The sequence below is a fragment of the Spea bombifrons genome, chromosome 13 (genome assembly GCF_027358695.1).
Source record: "Spea bombifrons isolate aSpeBom1 chromosome 13, aSpeBom1.2.pri, whole genome shotgun sequence".
NCBI lineage: Eukaryota > Metazoa > Chordata > Amphibia > Anura > Pelobatidae > Spea > Spea bombifrons.
The window spans coordinates 25,816,897-25,834,784 of NC_071099.1; the positions used below are offsets into that span (position 1 = coordinate 25,816,897).

Sequence of the window (17,888 nt, forward strand, 5' to 3'; positions counted from 1 at the left end):
TCTCCAGCCAGTATTGATCGCTCTTCCTTCTCTATTTGCCTCTTTTCACTCTAGTGATTTTGTCTGTCTCGTTTCGTAACTTCTCCCCCGTGCCTGTCTGTTTTGCCCCCGTCAGCTTGTTGAGTGGCAGTCGAGCTGACATGACGGCATGGCAGCAGACGATGGTAACGGAGGACACTTCCCATGGCCACGGGTGCTTCACTCTCTTCCTATCTGTGGTCAGGGGTTTCATGTTTGCTTCCCTTCCATTGTCTCTCGTGTCGGCGACAAACTTAATGGTTTAAGCCCTTCGTGTCCACGTAGATCCCACTAACATCCCAACCGTTATAGTAAAGCTGGCCTGGTTCTACTCTCGTGTTAATATCAATAAATCCCCTCCCAATGTTGCCCTTTAACTCGCCAGTTGATGATTACCCCTTAGTTGATACCCCTGCTTCAGCCACATACCTCCTGCCGTCCTTTATCTCACCTCCTCCCATTCAGCTACACCGGCTACCCCTCACTAGCGGGTGCACCCTGGGTACGGAGTTATACCCTAAAGGACAAAGTGACCACCTCAGCATCACCAGATCTTCCCTGCCAGTAGGGGGCTCTCTTTTTGCCCTGCTGCCCCCTGCCGACCGGAGCTATTGTCATAATCCTTAGACAGACAGCAGGGGCCGGCTGGTAAATTTTTTGTTTGCACATAACAGTCATGCGGAGGTTAAAAATGTTCATGGATGAAGAGAAAAGCAGGGCAATTACAACAGAATGGCCATAAATAATTCAGCTATTTTAGAAGAATCAAGAATATTGAGGCAGGCAAGAACTGCTTATTGTCCGAAACTACTGTTTATTTAGTAACAAACAGTCAAAGTAACATAAAGTAAGCAAAATACTCCTCACGCTCATTTCCATTTCATTAGGACTCGTTCCCATGCAAACTGGTTCCCAAAGGGGGTAAACTTACCCCTCGTGCTGCTCGGGGGCGGTACATCTCAACTTTTATCCAATCAGGTAACACCCTTCAATAATGAGAAATGTATATTCGTCCGGGGCCCTAAATAACTACTTTATGACCTACTGATGGATATTTTTGTAACGTAATAAGGCTTTTTAGTTTAATTTATAAAGATATTTGCCTGCTGTTTATAAACACATTATCGGGGCTTTTAGGGCTGTAGAACCCTCTGATACCCTCATACCCAGCAAACACTCCGAAGCCTAGAAAAAGAGGGGCATCAGGGGAGGAAAAAGGGGGCAGAGGGATCACGGCCTTCAAGGTGGACAACAGCTCACAGGCAGAATGTAATTATCTCCAAATTAACAGAGGGTCATTAAAAATTGATAAAAATAAATGATTCCACTGTTAGAATTTATTAATGATGGGGGATAAAGTTTTAAAATTACAATGGAAGTTTTACGGTATACCAAATTTCCGAGAAAAACGACCCTACTTTTATGATTATTATTATTATTCTCGTTTATTTATATAGCGCCAAAAATTCCCACGGCACTCCTTACAGTCCCTACATTCAAAGGATCTGACAGAACTAGAGCCGACAGACTAAGACGACCCGGAACAGTAGGGAAAGAGGGCTCGGCTCGCAAGCTTACAATCTAAGGGGGTTATATATATATATATATATATATATATATATATATATAACGCTGACGGATATTGTGCTAAAAAATGAATAGAAAAAAATATATACAGAAGCAATGGGCCATTAACCCTTTCAGTTCTGGATAGAAACGGGCGATGGGTTTCATATAATAATGTCATTGTGAAGGCACGCGCTGAGGGGCGGCACGGGGACGGTGACACGCGGAGTGGGCTGCGAATGGCATGTCCCTGCTTTACAAGAATATGCGATAAAGGACTCCGCCGCCCCCGTTTCCAGCACAGTCCTCTGGATCCTGATTTGCAGCTCAGCTGAGCGTGGGTAATGCGCCGGGCAGCGCCGGCTGTGTGATGGCAGTGCCAGTCACTCCCTGGGTCCCCGTCACCCCGCTACTGATATGCTAACGCTTTCCTACCTAATAGCCGAGGCAGCGTTTGGGATTAAAGGCTTATCTTGGAGACACGGAGAGGTAGGGGGTTTTAAATTTTGTATCTGACCCACAATCACGTCGGATTGTACATGTATGTAAAACCTGTATGTATGTGTTAACACACGCTAGGACTTTTCTCTTCTGCGCAGTAGATGTTAGAAATGATTCTTTCTTTCTTTATTAATTATTAATGCTTTCTTAATAATATGAAGATTCCATTTAGAATTCCGTCAGTTACTGCTTAGATTCAGGTGTCTGTCTGAAAGCAGGTTTATGTCATTGGAGGGTTAATGTTAATGACATGTTGTGTGTTTAGGGGTCTGCGTGTTGCGTGTGTAAGCATGGCGGTCGTCTAAATTCTGCTGCCGTTACAGAAGAAAGCGGAGCATCAACCCTACGATGGCAGAATGTACGGGGGCGACCGTCGGCTGATTCCAAACATCGTTTTATATAATTATATATTTTTAGAAATACTGTTTAGTGAAAGTTAAATATGTCAATGAGTTATGTTATTCCAAGTCTTTACCGTTTTGTTTCTGCAAGTCCAAAGTGTTACGTGATGCATTACCTCTTAGATCCTGCTTACATTGTACAACGCTGCAGACTAGGATGGCGCTATATAAATCGATAAATGAGAGGTGATGCAAGGCTAACCTTGTGTGTTTTATAGCTTTTATATACATTTTATACATTCGCTCCATCGGTGGTCTTCCTTCAGCTTGCAAAGAAGGGTTAAGTCGTAGGTTGTGCTGATATACAGCTGTGGTTGACTGCATGTGATGGGAGTTATACGGTGCATACAGAATAAGGCACAGAAGTATCCCTTCTCTTCCCATGACGTATAAGCAGGAGACGAATTTAAATGTCATGAGCGAGGATTTGCAGTTAGAAGGGGAGGGAGGACGAGATACCCAGGAGAAGAGAAGGGGGCAGCCTCCGGGCATGCGCGTGGCATTCTTGCTCTATAAACAGGGCAGCAGCTGGCATCTCTGATACGGAGGAACCAGGGCATCTTCGTGCCAGCTGCAATGCCACGGGAAGCCATGCGTGAGTAACCAAATCATCGCGACTCTCCAAGCGTGTCAGGAGAACGCCAAGCCACTTACTCGCGAATGCTTTTCAGAAATGACGGGGCGTTGCTATAATGATGGCTGGAATCGTCCCCGACGCAACAGGGGTAATCACGCGATCGCGTTCCAGTTCTGGAACCTTCAGTGGCGCCAAAGTTCTATCCTCGTATTTCAGAAGACGTTAGCAGGAGACCTGTGGAATAAATAAATACTTCAGTCGATTTTAATGAATATGTAACTACTTATAGGAAATGACCATTTCTCCACCGATCAGGCTGTTCCCCACCCAACTTCCATGCCAACGAGCCTCGTTTTCTACTAAATCCTTCATCAGGTCGTACGGGTTTGAATATTATGTTGACGTAGTTCAGAGTGGTCATACAGTTCATGGCGGTGAAGGTCTAGCTTAGGAACCTATAAAACTGGTGGAAGTTGTCATCCAACAATAGCTCCGATGTATCTAGTCTTCCATCGCTATTGTACACGCTAGAACTCTGACTCATGGTAAGGGGTTTGTGTAACTAGAAATGTTTTCTTCCTGACCCAAATGCTTTCTGTCGTTGTTTGGGTGGTGATTTCCGTCTTTTTTGACATTTAATGCATTCCCGTTGTTCTCAGGAGCTTGACAATGTGGAAGGAGAAGACTACACCACCGAATTTTCTGTCCAGAGCTCTCCAGCCGCACAGAATGGACCCGAAGTATATGTTCTTCCTCTTACAGAAGTTTCAGTCCCGATGTCCAAACAACCAGGACGATCAGGTAAGGATAAGCCTTTGAGCTCTTTCAACGTGTCACCTTGTATCCATATCTAGAAGCTCTTAAGGTTCCACCTCGGCGATTTTCTTACTAGTTGGTGTATCTTTGAAGGAAGGTTCTCCTTTTTAATTACAAGGTGTTGGAGTTAATTTAGGGTTCCGTTGGGACCAGTGTTACATTTAATGGCGAGTTGACATGTACATTCTATTTGATGAAGCGTTGAAGATTCTGTGGGTCAAATCATTTGTACAGTGATGGTCCATCTTACGTGGTGGGGTCTACATTCCAGGAGCTCCAAACCTCTAGTGGTTCATCTGGCCTCCTCCTTTCCTCCCCGAATCACTTCTACCACATGTCCCTCGCTTTGTGGAAAACACGGTGCGGTTTTGTATATAACCAGATTCTGTTGCAAAGTTTGGAAATTGGTTCTATCACCATAGCAACCGAATGGAATGGTACAATCAGAAGGAACATTCCTGTGGTTGTTATGAAGATAATACCCCATCTCAAACTTTGCACCAGACCCCAGAGCACTTTGAGGGTTATGTATAAAGAGGTACTTGATGGAAAGTGGTATAAAAAGTGGTGCCATCACCATAACAACCTATGGAATACTCCTGCTTTTTTCAATGTAGCCTCTGAAGACTAGATGGGCCAAATGGGGCCGATCTGCCGTCAAATTCTCTGTTTTTATGTTTCCATGCACTCGGTGGCATGTAGGCGGTGGGTACGGACACGTATTTAGTAGCTCTTGGAAAGAGCGAGTGTGCGTAATGGGCCAGATAACATCACCTTTTGTCTGTAAGTGGGCTCAGCGGAGACAATAAGACAATGCGTTTAGCTGTGCGAAGCATTTGCTCCATGGCCAGCTATGAGTGGGACTGGAATCTCGACAAGAAATGAATCTTTTTTTTTTTCTGAATTCACCAAGCAAGGGGGGGGGCTTTGTGCTGAGAAACAGAACGTAAAAAACAAACCCTCAAAGAACAGACGTCTTCACAAACAAGGGATCCTTTTCACCGGAGTCCAGCCGGCCCATGTTTGTGCCGTTGTCTCATAGAATGGCCTCAGTGTCCCCCCAAGCAGTGATGGGCCGTGCCAGGCAAGGCCACAATGCCACTGTTTGTAGTGGAGGCCGGTATGCACCCCTGGTATTTTAGGGCATGGCGGTGGGTTGACAGGCGTGGGAGAGTCGAGAAACTGAAAATGTCACAAGGGGATGAAGGCACATTTGGGGAATCACATGACGGACACCTTAAAGCTGATTTGTTACGAATGTGATTGTGTTAATAGATTAAAATAAGCTACAGATTTACGACGAGCCAACCATTAGATGTTATCTTTATTTCTGTACTCATTGTTACTTTTAAGGCTGTAGAACGCTGGGTTCCAAACATTCTGAGCTCCTAAAAGAAGGGGGCTCCAGGGGACGGAAGAGGGGCCGATTTGGATGTTGGATGCCAATGAAGAATTCTTGGGGGTTATCATTAAGATTTGTAGTATTATCAGACAATGAGGGTAATACAGATATTATTTTACAGTCCAGCTTCTCAAATCCACAGACTTGGGCAGGCAGAGTCTGCTGTACCTGAAAGAAATTGGGCACGGGTGGTTTGGCAAGGTGAGCGATACTCTGGCGCCCTCTGCTGGTTATACTCTGTATTACAGGTACTCTTACTAAACACCCCGGAGATGTGTAGGTATTTATTTATTATTATTATTATTTTATTTTTATTTATTAAGTGCCAACAAATTACGCAGAGCTGTACAATTTCAGTGGTATTTCTACTGAATATTTTTTATATAAAATTCTAAATATGTATTTTTTTTTTTTAAATCGAGCCTTTACTGTTTTGGAATCCAATTATTACATTTGTTTTAGCAGAACACTTTTATAATGCATTGCCTTGAAAAGAATAGAATGATGTATTTATAGTGTTATTTTGTTGGAAACAGCTTGCATATGTAACAATGTGTCACTTGACTTAATCTTATTTTCCTAAATATATAAGAAATCAAATAAATAACAAAGTAGCTTTGTGTATTGGGTTGCTGGGTGGGTAGGAGGCAGGGGAGGAGAATAGAATGTAAACCTAAATTTAATAAATTAGATAAAAATAAATTCATCTATTAAAATTCTTTTAGGTGCTACTTGGTGAGGTTAATTCCGGACTTAACAGCACCCAGGTAATGGTGAAGGAGCTTAAGGTGAGCGCCAGCGTGCAGGAGCAGATACTTTTCTTAGAAGAGACCCATCCCTATAGGTAAGTGACCCGGCCGCCCGAGGGCCGCTTCTTCTAGTAACTTACTATGAGGTTTCTAGGGATATTTACTGAGCGTCCGACTCATCTTAGACTATTTCAACGGCTTTAAAAATAAGCAATATGTTTACTTTCGGTATCCGCCTCATTATTTCTCCCCAGTTATTAAGCTGCTGATTGTTGTTGATTGGTTCAGGCAGCCTTTGTCCCGGTGGGGGAGAAACCTTCAAGACATGAAATCCACCGGCCAGTACTGCCACTTTTTGCCACAAGGATCAGAAATGCAAAGGCAGCACGTTGCTTTTAAGTAACGATTTGATGAGCTCCGTATAAAAGGAACATTCTGTTTAGCTGCCGTGTTTTGTGTTCACCGCAAACAGTTGGCATTCGCAAGTCAATGGCAAGATGACGTGAGAGCCCAAGCTGTCGGCGCATGTTTGTGTGCATACTGTCCGTGTCTCTGGTACATTTAGGAAATAAATCTTTTCCTGAATAAATACCTCGCGTTGTTGTGCATGAACTTTCATTTTCAGGTAGCTCTGCTAGGGTTTAGCGGATAAATAGTCTAGCGGGCTTCTACTCCCCGCACCACGGAGAGCTGGAGGTCTTGCTGTCACCAGTGGGTGACGCTGCCTTATAGGACCTAACGGTACATCTCTATGGTTTTTGGCTGTCAGGGCAACTACTTAGCAGAGACAGCCAAGCCGGAGGGGGGGGGGGGCTCAAATGTGCGTGCGCTAGTGGGTTACCGGGGGCAGAAAGGCTACTAGGCTTTACTTGTCTCCGCGGCCAAAAGACACCAGCCCTCCCCTGAATTTCACAAAAAACTGGCCCAATGGGTCTGATCTGCTTCCACGTCTAGGGGCTTCTAGGCATCGATCCCCCCTCCTTGCTATTCTAAAACAATTTAAAATGAAGGTATTCGGATTCTATTTTCCATCGCTTTTCATAGTAATACATTTTTCCTTGATTTCCCATGAACCCTCAGCGGCGATTGCATTGGAATCCTACCTTCAACCTTAAGCCGTCATTAATCATCATTATCATTAATACGTTAGGGCAAGGTACAAATTTCATGCCACGTGGCAGATTAAATGTAGAGCACAAGAAAAACGCAACAACTTAAGTGCAAGCTGTGTATATGTGTCTGTGTGTATATATACCGGTGTGTGGGTGTGTGTATATATATATATAATGTCTGTATATAGGCGTAACAGCCCCCAGGCCCTTGTAACCCGTATAAAGTTATTTTGCCTTGGGGAAGATCCACGCGGCGGGTGTAAGTGTGCTGCGTGATTTCTATATTTGCATTTTTACATTTTATAAGGTCATAGAATAGCTGATGAGTTGAAAGGCGTCATTGTTCTTTCTCCCGCTCCGCTGTTATTGTTGACACAGAGTACGGAGAAATTGCTTGCCCAGGCTTGCTCAAACAGCACATGCAGTTTAACATACAGAACGTTCCATCGGGTTACGGGAAGTTATATAATGCAAAGACAGAAACGGGACGCCATGTCACCCTATTTTGGGTCATCGCTGTGTAGGGTTAGGTTCTCTTCTTGCTCAGGGATGTCCCATGCATGACCCCACTCTGATAAGAACTTGCGAAACTCTAGCTTGGCTGTAGGAAACAACACAAGTGTCCTTCAACTGCAACCTTTGCCCGGCTGACCCTAAAATGCCCCATCCGTTGTGACCTCTTTTAGCACTGACGTCCCCCAAATGGGTGACTGATCCCAAAACAAACCTCACTGCCTTCATTTTTGGACCCACGTCACTTGTAGCCACAGTGGCCCCCTGTATTTAAGTATTAGACACAAGAAAGCATGGAGACATGTATGCAGAGTTTAGAAGGTATAGATCCATAGGGTCATATATATGTGTATGTATATATATAATTGTAAATGTGTGCCTGTCTCCTCAGGGTCCTCCAGCATGCCAACCTGTTACAGTGCCTGGCACAGTATGCAGAGATCACCCCGTACCTATTGATCATGGAGTTTTGCCCACTGGTAAGTCCCATAACACGGAGCAAAGAGGAGGGCAAAAAAAGGGCAGGCGAAGTTAAAAAAATAAAATAAAATAAAAAATAAGAAAATAGAAAAGGTTTGCCGGGTCACACTGCCAAGGGTTAAGCTCACGGACTCATTAACATGAAGAAAAGCCGAGGAAACGATACCCTGCTGCTATCTCATGTAACTCCGCTCCGGATCGAGTCTGACAGTTTTGTTACGCGCATGAACAGCTTCTACAAAAACAGAGGAGTGCCTTGGTGCGCAGAAACACTTACAGGACAGAGCGCAGCCATCTTAACCTAAGGTCGATTTAAGATCCGCGTTTATATAATTCAGGTTAAGGGGTTAGTTTGGAGACCTTCCCAACCGGGCACCGTTCTCCAAATTGTCCCCATGGGTCACAACAACGTTCATTCGGCTTAGTCGAGGACCGATAGATGCGTTTGCCTGATGTATCCCTAGTGAGAGAGAGAAGATACATTCTCACCGCTTTATTATAATAATAAATAATCGCCATATTGTAAAGTAGCAGGAATCTCCGTTTAAGGCTGTGAAGCTGAACGCGGTCCTCGGTTGACGCTGACGTGTCTCCTTCCGCAGGGCGACCTGAAAGGCTACCTCCAGAGCTGCGCCTCCTCCGAGTCTACGGCCCCCGACCCGCTGACGCTGCAGAGGATGGCTTGCGAGATTTGCTGTGGGCTCCTGCACTTGCACAAGAATAATTACACTCATAGGTAATGAAGGGGACAGCGAGGTCCCATGTCTTTCTCCATAGGACACACCGTAGCTCTCCAACAGCTTCTGGAAGTTCTGTCGCTCTGTATATTTGTGTCCATCTCTTACCGCTCACCCACGTCTGTCCATGTTTTACTGGAAACCCCTCGTTTCCCACGTCCATTCCCTTTTTTTTGGTTCTTTTGTCTCCATTGGACCTTGGTCTCTTCCGGCTCTCCAGTCACTCGCTCCAGACTCGGTATTTTCCGTCGGACGTCTCTGGTTTGTCCCCTAGAACAATATCCTGATGCTGAATGAGTGGGACATACAGGCTCCAGCATCAGTGATTTTGTTGCAGGGGGCACTCATTGCTCCTGCTCCCTCGAGTGACAGCGCGGCCCCGTCCTGTGACGCCCATCGCGGCAAACGTCTCCATCCATGTAGTTTGTTGTCACCGAGCCATGCGGCGTCTCCCGCTCTTCACCCAGCCATTCGCACTCAATTTCAATATCTCTACTTTTATTTCTTATTATTTTCCGTCCAACGTCCCAAATACTCTGCTGCCCCCCCCCCCATTCCTCTTTTGCTGTCACGGCCCGGCCGTCTCTTCTTTTCTTCCTTCCTTTTCTCCACCTTTTCACATTTTACACTCCACAATGCCACCGAAAATCCCAGGATGGAGATCCAACTCTCATAGCTAAGGTGGGTTTCTCGTATCTAAGTTTGGCATTGTCTACCTGGAGGATGCAAGTTGTGATGATCCAGAGTGTGCGGAGACCTCTGTGTCGCTCCCTCCTGTGGATCTACATAATAAATAAGGATGTTAAGATATGATGTCATCACCTGTGGCCACAGCCACTACAATGCAGGCAATTGACAGAGGTCTACGCCATTAGAGGCCAGAATGCCAGGACAAAGGGCCACCATGAAGCGTCAATATTGCTTGCAAGCGCTGCTTGCAAAGAAGCAGACTAGCAAACATCAGGGAAATTAACTCATAAAGCACAGGCAATAATGTCCCTTTAAATAATACTCCATGTGTATTGCTGCTTAGCAACCGCTGTTGAGGAAGTTGCATCATACGTGATGCAAATAGTTAACCACATGAGTGAGCGAAGCAAAACTCAAACTCAAATACTTCGCTGTCTAACGTGACTCTGATTCACACGATTAACAAAACTTCCCGGACTCTGCTTGTTATTTATTTTTCTTAATGTTGCATAAAGTCTGGTATTTTTGTTTGTTTTCATAATATGTTTTCAGACGGCTGCATATTAGTCATTTGCATGAGTTCTTAACCCAATCTACCGGGCAAACACCCCGACTCCTTAGCATACTGCCTGTGAAAAACAATAGAATGGCTCTGTCTTAATCACCCAGGCAGACACTGTGACTAATGAAAGTTAATGGGCGATTGGACTTCATTAGCATTGCCATAAAGCATCGGCTCAGAGTGGTGCTAGAGCCAGGAAAGTCACCCAAAATATCACATGACTGACAGCGACGGCGCCTCCAGGTCTGCAGTTTATTGGAACAAAATGAGGTCAAATCAAGTTTCTTCACTCTATTTTATGCCAAAAAAAAAATGAGATTTTGTTAAATTGTTAAAAAGCACCAAATTCCTCTAGTTTCAGTGAGCTCAGGTTTTAAACAGGTTACAGGGCAGAACCATCTTAACCTTTTTCAGGTGAGTCAATGTTTGGGTTTTATTTATTAGCTTTGGCTAGACGTTCCAAGCATGCGCCGTGTGCTGCCCCGAGGCTCGCGGAGAAGGTCCTGGTACAGTGTGTTCTAGGATATTTGTCCCGGGACAACAAACTCCAGACTTGAACCTCCCAGCCTCCGACGCAGACGGCGGGTTACAATCGCTTTTATCTCATGGAAGCGAAAGAGTGAAAGCCTCTTTTGGGGTAAATAGCAGATTATGGTTTCCCGAGCTGGCGTCACACGATTCACTATTGCGTCACACGATTCACTATTGCGTCACACGATTCACTATTGCGTCATCAGAACGGTCCCCTCTACGGTCCGTCTTTCTAAGTTCTGTGCTTTTCTCCGTTCCCACCTGTAGTGACCTGGCTCTGAGGAACTGCCTGCTGACCGCTGACCTAACAGTAAAAATCGGGGACTACGGTCTGGCGCATTCTAAATATCGGGTAAGCACAGAAACGATGTATTGAGCTGACTCAGCAGTAACGCTTCATACAATATGGGGTACTTTTAGCAGCCTCTGGGACGCAGAAGGTTAAAGATGTCTCTCCCCAGTCGCTCGTATTCATTTTCTGTATAGTATAAGTGCGCATAGATCATTGCTTTTCGTACCTGTTTACAGAAAGTGTAGTGGGTGTGTGGAATGGACTCCCAGCCGAGGTGTTAGATGCTGAAATACGAAACAATCTTTTTTTTTTTCAAACGCTTGGGAGAGAGCCATATCCGTTATGTAAAAGTAAGCCAAGAATTAATTAGGGAGCCTGGGATTTATTAAAAAGGGGCAGATGGGGGCACATAAGTCCCGCTTTTCTTGTTAGCGATTGGATTAACGGTCTAACGCATTCCTGTCTCTCACGTGTTCTCAGACGCTCTCCCTGCGTGCCCGCTTACAGCCTACCCGCCGAACACGCAGGACGGTTCCGCATTAGTAATAACGCAGAAGCAATTAACATTTTGGATCAAGCCGATCATCTCTTGATGATTGACGTCTTTAATGCCCCTTTTGGATTTTTTTTCACGTCAATTACCCCGGTGGCAATTATTTACCCCCCCCTTGCCTAGGAGTCCTGCTAATGACTAAAGGATGAGCTGTCTGTTCCCGATATCAGGACCCTTCTGTTACTGCGTCTCAAACATTCTGCGGTTTGTAACTCAACACTTTGGTTGCGTGCCAGCTGTCCCCGGCCAGTGCCAGAGCAGGCACCGAGTTGCCCGGATTAAGGAAAGGGGGGGGGGAGAAATAGGCACTCTTCCACCCCAGAGCACGTCTCTGCCCCAAGGGGGAGGAGGGGACTCTCTAACCTCTCTCCGTCAGGGTGAGTCAGACGTCTGCTGATCCTCCGAGAGGAGGGGGGGGAGAGGAAGCAGCGTCGGAGCTCGGAGCTGAGGCTGAGCGGGTAGCCGTGTTCGTGTCTTTCAGGATGATTACCTTGTGACGTCGGACCAGCTGTGGGTGCCGCTGCGCTGGATCGCACCGGAGCTCATCGACGAAGTACATGGGAACTTACTGGTGGTCGATCAGACCAAGGCCAGCAACATCTGGTGAGAAGTTCTTCACTTGTTTTATTTTCGCTCTAGCTTCTTGTTTGCCCTCGTTCGGGAGGAGCGTAGACTCTTATCATGTTATCTAGACGCCTGCCTCTTAAATACACAATAGGACAACAACAAGGGCTTTGTGTTGTTTCCTTAAAGCTCTAGAACGCGCCGCTCGCAGGTGCGGTTCCTTCTCTGTCTACAGTTTTGTGAACTTCTTTCTCTTTTTGCCCAACCTTAGCAGTTTTTTGGTATTTTTGTAAAGAAAAAAGAGACAGCTGCAGTTAGCGATCAGCTCAGGGCATCCCTGGGTGTGGTGTTTAGGTATAGAACCCGTGAGCCACCTTCTGGGGAAGATAGCCTGGAACTCCAGCCGTGTTGGACGTTAGTAGCCTTCGACGCTTCACCACAATGTCTTATTATGGACTTTGACTTGTAGTGGCTTGAAATTTGACTTCCGTTCATTATATTTACTAATCCTGCTAACGCCACGGCTGGGATTAGCCACAGGCTGAAGATGAAAAAGTCGGGAGGTAAGCAGAGGGATGGATGAGTTCTGGGTCAGCGGAGAAAAAAAAAAACAAAGCAAAGCGAGTAAGGAAGACGGTACGGAAATAATTAACATGTGAAAAGAATTTGGATGGGATGGTGAGCGGAGCGATGACTGCAAGGAAAGAGTCAAAGGGGGCAGATAAACTGGGGAGTAAATAATGGATAAAGTGAATGAAGGTAAGAGGAGAAACGTAGGGTTAAGAATTCAGAATATTGTACTTTGCTTCATATTAACCATCGAGAGTTGGGTTTCCACCTTTGTGAAGAGTGGAAAGTGTAAAAGTTGAGAGGACCTCGAGGACAGGTCTGGCCACTAAAGACGGGACACTTCTTGTATTTACGGGCTGTGATGTTTTTTTTTTAGTATGGTCCCATGAGTGCCGGACTGCCTTTCCTTTCCAGGTCTCTCGGAGTTACGCTTTGGGAGCTCTTCGAGCTGGGAAAACAGCCGTACCCCGAATACTCTGACCGCCAGGTTCTCTGTTATGTCATCAAGGAGCAACAGCTCAAACTGCCGAAACCTCAGCTCAAGCAGCTGCACTCGGACCGATGGTGAGAAACACGCGCATGGCGCCGATCCAACGTCAGGCAGGGAACATGGGTTTATTAGACCACGGAGTCATCTCACGAGAAAGCCACGAGATGCCAGTCCATCAAAGTATTTTAGAGTATGACCACAATATCGTTATTGGAGATGATGGTCTACTTTTTGGGGATTTTTAGGGAATAAGAAGCTCAGAATATTTGTCGATAATAGTCTTTTTTACAAAGTGTAAGTAAGCAGCCTCTGCTAGAGACAGTAAGATGTGTTACATTTTTGCCACCATGGTAACGGTCTTACTGCAGGGTTCCGTATAATAATATAACACATCATATATATAATATATATAATGTATGAATTTTTTATAAATATATATATATTCTTTAATAACTTCAATCAAAGCTCAGCTAACAAAATGCTACGTCATACACTTAATTCCACAACGTAAACACTAGGTAACATGCAACATTTGTTTCCAGATGTATTTTATTAACAGGAAAGCTTATGCGCATAATGTATTGGATACGAGGGAGATAAAAACATCCTCAGCGTGTTTGTCAGAAGAGAAGAGCTGGGATTTGACATACGTGCACGCTATGGATTTATCACCTTGGAAAAGCATGCTCATGTGGGATTTAAGGCATCGGAAATATAACACCGTAGTAATATGCGTGCAGAAAGCAGGGAGTTCACATCAGGGAAGGGTAATTGCTGTCAGTGTGCTCACGGATTGTATGTGTAATTACAGGTTCGAGGTGATGCAGTTCTGCTGGCTGCAGCCTGAGCAGAGACCCACAGCTGAAGAGGTGCATCTTCTGCTTTCATACCTCAGTGTGAAGGGAGCCAGCGAGCTGGAGGAAGAGTTCGAGAAGCGCTGGAACTCCATGAAGCCCAATGGTGGAGCCGGCGGAGGTGGACACCATGAGGCTGAACTGTCGTCCTACCCGCTGCTGGAGCACTTCTCTTCAGATGGGTTCCACTCAGAAGGCGACGATGTGCTGACAGTGACCCAAACTAGCCAAGGGCTTAACTTTGAGTACAAATGGGAAAGAGGCCGTCACGATCAGTACCCCTTGAGTCCTGGCGGTCCATCATACCAAGAAATGTACTACACACCAAGCACTGGGGACAAGTTGAGTCTGGGAGTCTCCCCTTCTTGCTATGAAAACAAAGAGTCAATAACTAGCTCTCGTTCACTTGAAGTGGTACCCGTTCTAAGTGCGCAGAGTCCATCGGTTGCAGGAGACTACTACATCCGCATAGAAGAGCCTCTGCGACAAGAAGACAGTCCGACTAATGTGGAGCGTAGTATAAAAGACAAGGGCGATTTTGAAAGAGACGATTCTCGCGAAAATAGCCCTTCTGTTTCCTTGTCCATGGAGCCATTGATTGGGCAGGCGGTGTACTCTGTTGAAGGCGGTCACTTGCTGCCCAGTCAAGACCAATTCTATCAACCTTTGCAAGAGGATAAGGAAGAAGAGAAGCTGGTTGACAACTTTTTGAGGGAAGATGCTTGCTCAGCAGCTGATTTCATCGACCCTCTTGGTGCTTCCCCATCTCTGAAGCAGCTGTGCCAGGCCCATTTGGGCACCGCTAAGGTAGAACTGTTAGAGGGATTGGCGAGTGAGGAGAGAGAGGAGACAGCCTGTAGAAATAATTCGGATTGTGTCATTCTAAAATGTGAAAATGAAGAAGAAAGTCTGCAATATGGTGACTTTCAAGGGGTAGAGGTGCCTGAGGCAATATCTCGGCCAGCTTACTTTTCTCCGCATTGGGCTTCAAATGTCTCCTCCAACAATAACATCTCCAGCTCCCCTCAATTCTCTGACTCTCACATGTGGTTTGACCACCGCACTGAGGAGTCCCAAATGGTGGAAACAGAGACACACGGTTGTGAATCCTGGCATATCAGAGAGTCTGGAGATGGGGAGAACACCAGACCGGTGGTGGAAGGAATAGATGACCAGTTATCAACTGATGAATTGCTTAAGGAACGTTTGCAGAATGACAGCTTGTCTATCAGAACGTCTCCATCTTCAGCTGAAGCAACACATAGCGAAATTAGTTCATCCCAGTTTGACCATGCAGATCCTCCCACAGACAACTCACCTTCACTGAGAAATGAAGTCAAAGACCTGAGTGAGGAAATGGATCCACTTGGTGCTACTTTAATAAGGCTCTGTGAGCCTCCCGTGGAGTCAGAGCCCTTGGACACTCTTGATATCTCAGAGGAGGGAGACTCTGTTTCCCTTCATCAAGGATTTTGCAAAGAGAATAATATAACAGATGAACTTAGTGATTTGTGTCTGTCACCTAGCAAAGAAGATGACAAAGCAGAGAAGTCGTCTCTAACAGATTTATACCAGATACAGAGTGACACCGATGACGAGGACGCCATGGAAGCGACCTCTGGAGTATTTACCGATCTCTCCAGTGAGAGGGGCGACATTGTCCAGTCCATAAGGTCTTTACAGAAACAGGTAGGGACCCCAGATTCTTTGGATTCACTGGATATGCCTTCAACTGCCAGCTCCTGTGAAGCTTTCAGTCTCGGATCCTATACTTCCTGTGGCCAACACAAAGCTTTGGACAGTGGGTATGATACAGAGAACTATGAGTCCCCTGAATTTGTACTGAAGGAGCCACAGGAGAGCAGAGAGACTGAGTCTTATTATCAGTTGGGTCAGTCCCAGGAACATGGCTTGGAGGCTGGGGAATTGCCGATGTCCCGGTCAGTAAGCAGCGACTTGCAAGGTCTGGATGCCAAAAACCCTTACAGGGACTCTGCCTACTTCTCGGACTATGAATCTTTTAATAAGGAAGAAGAAGAGGAGGAGGGAAAAGATCAGGAAGTGAAAGGAGTTCAAGAGGAATGTCCTAGAGACAAGGAACCCACAAAGCTGGAGATGGAACTACTAGACTCTGGTTTAGCAGAGAGTTTTGATGACTGCAAAAACGAACAAGAGATTGGAGTAACAGTCACCGAGAGCCATAGCCCAGAAGATTCATCATCTCTTCTACCTTCCACTCCTGTGCCAAAAGATCAATCTTTTTTGCAGCCACCCTCTATAATACGAGAGGACTCGGTAGATGAAGGATTGGGCCTGGAATCCTTGAAAGAATCCTCACTCGATAAACGATCGCATGTGCAGCTAACAGCAGAGCCGGTTTCACGCCGCACCTTCACACTGTCCCCTGTTCAGATGCCCCTGACCAAAGCGTGCGCTGTTAAGCAAGGGGCACCGGGCATTATAACTATCACTACTGGTCTTCAGGCAGAGGAAAAGTTGATTTCCTCCCACAGGGAGGCACACGGACCTCCTCACCTCTCAAAATGCCTCTCCCCTCCACTTCTACGGAAGGAAGGAAGGGTTGGGGAGTCCCTGGACGAAGAAGACGAAGATGAAGAAAGCGAAGACAGCGACGAATCTGATGAGGAGCTTCGATGCTATAATATCCAGGAGCACAGTGAAGAAAGCGAGGAGGAACACAATGCTATACCGGTTATCATTACAGAAAACGGTAGCTCTGGTCACCTTCGCAGCCTTCTCAAAATGCCCAGCTTCGTGGCCGAGCCTTTGGCCACCGAACTAGATCGGAAGAAGAAAGCAGTCTCATTCTATGACGACGTCACAGTCTACCTGTTTGATCAGGTACGTTGCTCACAAAAAATTAGGTGGCCAGCAGATTATAGGGAGATAGTATTAACTAAACAGCTAAATTAGCTAAATTAGCCACCACAACACTATACTTTTTTTTTTTTTATCGGTTACGGGGAACTTGGCAGTGTGCTATTAACCTCCAAGTCAAAATAAACACTAAGTTCCGAGAGGAACACAAGCATTTGCCCTGATGAAACCATTGTTTGAAGCTGACTGTTATGGCTACAGTAGCCATTTTGATTAATCTTTAGACTGCAGCTCTTATAGGTTTAATCGGACAGGAGAACTACCCCAAATAATAATATATATTTATTAATATAGTGTTAAATGCACTTAATCTGCTGAAGTGGGTTTACACCAGGCAGGACTGACCCTAAAGAGACATGTTTTCTCCACCGTCCTTCTGCCTACGCAGACACTAGTTTACTCGTCCTATGGAATTTATCCAAGACACCCTAATTCAAATATTTTGGGACTCTACCTAAAGTCTTCTGCCATAATGTTCTTAACATCTGTGTGTGACAAATATACTTTAGTAAAAAAAACTACTGGCCGTTACCAAAATAGTCAAACTTTTCTAAACTTCTTCATGAAGAGCAAAAAGAAGAAACTTGGAAAGTCTTTGATAACGGCTACTTGAACTTTGCTCCAAATCTGGAGATAGCAAGTATTTCTCAGATAGAGCACTATGGAACATTTTGTTTATGTTCCGACAATGTCCTCCAGCAAACTCAATGTCATAGCACTGTTTTGAGATTTCTACCGATTCAAAAAAATGTATTTTTGGGTTTTAGGAGAGCCCAACAAGGGAGCTGGCAGAACCGGAATTCCCAGAAGTTCCCACTAACAACGGGCCCAGTGCTTTGCATCAGGTGGAAGAGCAGAGCCCCAGTAAGAAGCCGACGGACGGACATGTTTCAGAAGAGAGTACGTACCAATAGGATTCATACAATTGGGAGTGTTCGGTACCGGGTTAAGGTAGTTTTGGTGCACTTGAGCCGAACATCAATGACCTCATAGTTTTAGTTCATTATAAAAC

The 17,888-nt window shown here is 45.4% G+C and overlaps 1 protein-coding gene across 1 annotated transcript in view; it reads left to right on the forward strand.

The window, feature by feature from the left end:
• The window catches only part of AATK (apoptosis associated tyrosine kinase), a 32,759-nt gene that overhangs the window by 13,469 nt on the left and 1,402 nt on the right, over nt 1-17,888 (forward strand). Inside the window, exons 3-12 of the mRNA XM_053453063.1 lie at nt 3,723-3,864; nt 5,403-5,482; nt 6,007-6,125; nt 8,047-8,134; nt 8,738-8,871; nt 10,923-11,007; nt 11,982-12,103; nt 13,049-13,198; nt 13,936-16,840; nt 17,644-17,776. Coding sequence (XP_053309038.1) covers nt 3,723-3,864; nt 5,403-5,482; nt 6,007-6,125; nt 8,047-8,134; nt 8,738-8,871; nt 10,923-11,007; nt 11,982-12,103; nt 13,049-13,198; nt 13,936-16,840; nt 17,644-17,776 — 3,958 coding nt within the window. The remainder of the gene's footprint in view (nt 1-3,722; nt 3,865-5,402; nt 5,483-6,006; nt 6,126-8,046; nt 8,135-8,737; nt 8,872-10,922; nt 11,008-11,981; nt 12,104-13,048; nt 13,199-13,935; nt 16,841-17,643; nt 17,777-17,888) is intronic.